The 4481-nt window shown below is 40.4% G+C and overlaps 1 protein-coding gene across 3 annotated transcripts in view; it reads right to left on the bottom strand.

The window, feature by feature from the left end:
* YTHDC1 (YTH N6-methyladenosine RNA binding protein C1) overlaps nt 1-4481 on the bottom strand; it is a 33624-nt gene that overhangs the window by 896 nt on the left and 28247 nt on the right. For all 3 annotated transcript variants that reach the window (XM_074950342.1, XM_074950340.1, XM_074950341.1), the window contains 4 exons: nt 2880-2916; nt 2748-2787; nt 2600-2662; nt 602-736 (listed from right to left, as the gene is read on the bottom strand). In XM_074950342.1, coding sequence (XP_074806443.1) covers nt 602-736; nt 2600-2662; nt 2748-2787; nt 2880-2916 — 275 coding nt within the window. The remainder of the gene's footprint in view (nt 1-601; nt 737-2599; nt 2663-2747; nt 2788-2879; nt 2917-4481) is intronic.

Below are 4481 nucleotides of genomic sequence, written 5' to 3'. Positions count from 1 at the left end.
CTGTGAAAGAGAAGGACAATGCTATTTATTTAATTGCCCAGTCTGAAAGTCCCAGCACTTCACCCATTCACTACTAGGGCCTTTTGAAAACCCAGGATCAAAAGCAGCGGATAATAAGAAACTTTAGCATAAACTTTTTCATAGCAGTGGCACAAGTTTCCTCCCCTCTCCAGACAGATTCCAAAAAATCCTTACTGATTTGGACTTAATTTCAACCAGGGAAGTGTACGCATTGACAGTTGGAAGCCTTCCACAAACCTGGGCCAAGAAATGGTGGGACTTGTGCTCCTAAGTCCCTCGGGGAGGTTTCAAAAGCACCCAAAGCCTTGATTTAGGCACCTCAGTGACCTGATTTCAAAAGTACATTTAGGAGCCCAGCTGTAAGGCCAAGATTTTCAGAAATAAGAAACCTCCTGTCTGTTTAGGTTCCTAACAACCCCCAAATTCCTCCCATTCCTACTTCTGCCGGTCCACTGAGTTTTATTAGGATATTCACATTTTGAATATGTTTAGGTTCCTAACAACCCCCAAATTCCTCCCATTCCTATTTCTGCCGATCTGTATGATTTGCCCCGTCTCCTCTGCTGTCATGTACACTTACTACTCGTTTGTCTCGGTATCTTGCATCGTGTGGTACAGGGTGGTGTCCTGAGTATGGAGGGTGAGCTTGAGGTGGAGGAGCATGGTGCTGATAATAAGGGTGATGGGGAGGCTGTTCCATAGCTGGATAGGGTGGCTACAATGAAATTAAAGGCTGTTTGTTGAACACTCCGAGATACAGTGCGTATCACCCGTAAAGTTAGGGTTACAGGTACAATTTACCTGCCACTCTGAAGGGAAACAACTACAACATTTAAATATATTCTCCTCTGCAGGTGGACTGTGGTTTAAAACATTATCTTGCATACAGAGTGTATAGCAGGACACTGCAGAGATTCCAGCCAGATCTTCTCACTGAACTTCAGCTACCAGCATTTATTTAAAACTATATCCCAAAAGCACTTAAAGATACTCATCTGCATGCCTGACAAAGAGAAATACTGTGAACACTTCAGCTTTCATGAGTTCACTAGGTGTTGTACTGGCTACCTCATACAGGATGGAGTCATGCAGACAAGCATATCCTGGGCTTAGTGAGTTTTCAAGGCCGAAGCACCTGTTATTCCACTGAGTTTTATTAGGATATTCACATTTTGAATGCAAGGCTTATTCCACAAGATAAAAATACACAGCCAAAAAGCCAGAAGCTAAACTGATTATATATATATATATATATATATAAAAAAAAAAAGAGCAGCATTTTGGCCATTCTCTTCCATGTCCCCCCATCCTCAAACAAGTTGCTTCCCCTCAACTTGTCGTACTTCCACTCCCTGCATCAGCCAGGCCATTCTCCCATAAATAGTCACCACAGGGTTTTGCTTGCATAGTGATTCCAAATTGAACTGCTTGGGAGGACTGGATTCGAGTGTAAATGCGTATTTAGCCAGCCTGTAGAGACGGGATGGGTAGACGGACATGGGTCACAGAACTGAGTTTTCTCTGAAGAGCTATTCCCTTCCTGCAGTCTGATAGTACCATTTAAGTATTTTTGTACACATTGGCTTTTTTTTGTTCAGCTAGGAGTGAGAAGCCATGGGGGCATCTTTGCTGCTGGCAAATCATTTGACAATTCCCAATTACAAGAGTCACAGCAGAGATCATGCTATAAATACACAAGTGTTATTGAGAAATAACCGCACAATGACTATCCAACTCCAGACACAGCCAGAATGCAGGGAATTGGATAGCTGAGAATAACTAGTTATTCCTCAGTAACTGCAGATCATTCCTGCCCTCCAATTGGCAGAGAACCTCATCTCAGTATAACAAAGATAGCAACTGGTACATTATCGTACACTCAGCGTATGAATAATAGTTTGCTGGTATGTGTATTTGTTTGCTGGTATGTATATTCAACTGAATACACAAAGGAACAAAAAAGCCAGTGCCATAGAGCAGCATATCTAACCAGGACCATGCTAAATACACTCCAGTGCTTCCTATATGCTTTACTGCCCATGCCAGACAACTCTTGCACTGTACCAGAGTGTATCTTCTACCATGCAAGTTCCCGGTGCCACAGACCCGTCAGTGGCCAGTTTCCCTCCTGCTGTATTCCTATTCAACCTTCTTCAAATATTGATGGATTACTGGTCTGATCACATCCATTATAGTGCATTGGAAGGAGAGTTCTGTTGTGGTTTTTTTTTTTTTTTTATGAGAACAAACTTCCTCACTTTTTTTTATGCATTCAAACTAAGCTGGATTCCTATGTCCTAGTACATATTAGGCTGTCAAGACAGCTTCAAGATACAAATATGTTGTTTGATCACTGTTAGTGAGAGTGATTACAATATCTTGACATTACCTACTGTAATTCGCCCCATTCAATTTTGTTTCCCTGCAACACTTCATAATTTACTGTACACAGCAGAAGTACCTGGCACTTTACTAACAGAGTACGAAGGCTGAGAGCCGCTCAGGAAGAGCAGGCACATCCACATGGTAATGTGGGGGTTATTTTCAATTAGAAAATGAAGCTGAACAAGACACAAACCATTCCTTGCCATGGTGGCGGTGGTCCCATGCTGTGGAATTCCCTCACGTAATCATTGTAGGACTACAATGAAAGAGAACAATATGAACATTTGATAACTTCTTGCACTTCCAAAGTTGTTATGTTAAAAACAAATGCATCAACCTACCCCATTTAAAAACACATCTCGGCGAACTCCTGAAAATCGTCTGTTGGGAATAAGATTTGTAAAACTCAATCCAGGTGATTGATATCAACAAGTTACCAGGACATAAAAATGAATAATATGAACACATCTTACCTGTCTACTTCTTGATACCTGGGATCCTTTATATACCCTGTTCAAACATCAAGCAGTGTTATCAATCCAATTTACCATTCACCATAACAATCCTAAATTACAGTCGTTAACATCCACCCTTCCACTGCAACAACCTCCTCTTACAGGTATGTTCTTGTATGCGCTGCTGTTCTTATCTCACTTCAGATGTGCTTGCAAAATAGTTTCTACAGACTTACAGCGGGTCTTTGATAGTAAACGAATGGCATACAGAAAAGGGCATTCCAACGTTAAAGAATGGATAAATACACTCTTATGAGCTTGCATGCAGTACCAAAAAAGAATTGGGAAGGGGATATTTCTGCAGACAAGGACTAGACTGAATTGCTTGGCAATGCTCATGCACTTGATTATTGGCATGTATTGATTAACTGGTCAAGATTTCTACCTATTAACTGCATGTCCAATAGACAGGGTTAATCTGGACAGCTCGATGCAACTATTGATGGAAGTTTCTTGAGATTAAAAATTAGGTCAAAATTTACAATGGATTATGATGGCACTAGTATAGTCTTAAAAAATGAGCAATTGGCACCTCTCGCTTTAAGCAGTTCCACAAAAATCATTTGTAAAAGGTGGAAGGAATCAGGACATAGTAAAGCATTTTCGCAGTGCTACAGAAGTGATTTTTTAACTTTAATTCTCAGCTGTAAATAATGCGCTTGGAAGTTTGACTAATGATGACTGCACTCTATTAAAGTAACTTCTTTGAAGAAATCAGCCTCTGAAGTCTATTCAAACTGGACACTGAAATATAAGCAGGCTTTTTAAGGTTTAGAAATCTACTACGGAAATAATGCATTATACGCAGAAGTACACATTCCATTAAGACTTCCTGGACTGAAGTCTGTCCTGTCCCAACACTGCCTTTTTCAGCAGCAAAGGTACCCTGGTAATACTGCAATCTGTGGCTGTTGCATTTACACTGTTGAAAAAGCTATTTTATTTCTGAGGACCCTAACTTTTCCAGCTGAACCTCCTCTCCGCCCTGCCAGTGGACCACTCTTGGAAAGGAAAAAAAAAAAAAAGCATGAGGACTCTCTGACCCGCTTTATACCAAGTTTTTAAAAGTTTCTCTGAAAACAAAATGGGAACTTCTAGTACCATCCCACACATGACTTATGGGTCATGGGGCCCAGTTGTGAATCCCAGTTAAAAGTCTACAAAAAATGGTACAAAAAGTTCTCAATTCATTGCAAATAAATGCTTGTCAATCACCAATTTAAATTTGAAACCAATATAAAGATTATGGAAAAAAGTTAACATATGTCTATCATGGCCTATTTCTTCAGCTTTTCATTGGAAGTGGTACTTTGATAGTTCACCTTCACGATTAAGTTTCAGGTTACTGTTTACGGGCAAGAAAGGCGCTCATCATAGAAATGAAACTCTCCCACCATTTAGGAAGCAATGGAGTTTGAAATGGTTATTTTAACTGTCTGGGTGACCACCTAATATAAGCAGGGTGGCCCAATTACTTTATGACTACTGAAGAATTTACACTAAACTTAAGGTGGGATTTTCAAGAGGGCTCAGCACTGGCCTAACTCAGCTCCCAGTGAA

The sequence above is a fragment of the Natator depressus genome, chromosome 4 (assembly GCF_965152275.1).
Source record: "Natator depressus isolate rNatDep1 chromosome 4, rNatDep2.hap1, whole genome shotgun sequence".
NCBI lineage: Eukaryota > Metazoa > Chordata > Testudines > Cheloniidae > Natator > Natator depressus.
This window is presented reverse-complemented; position numbering and strand designations above follow the sequence as displayed.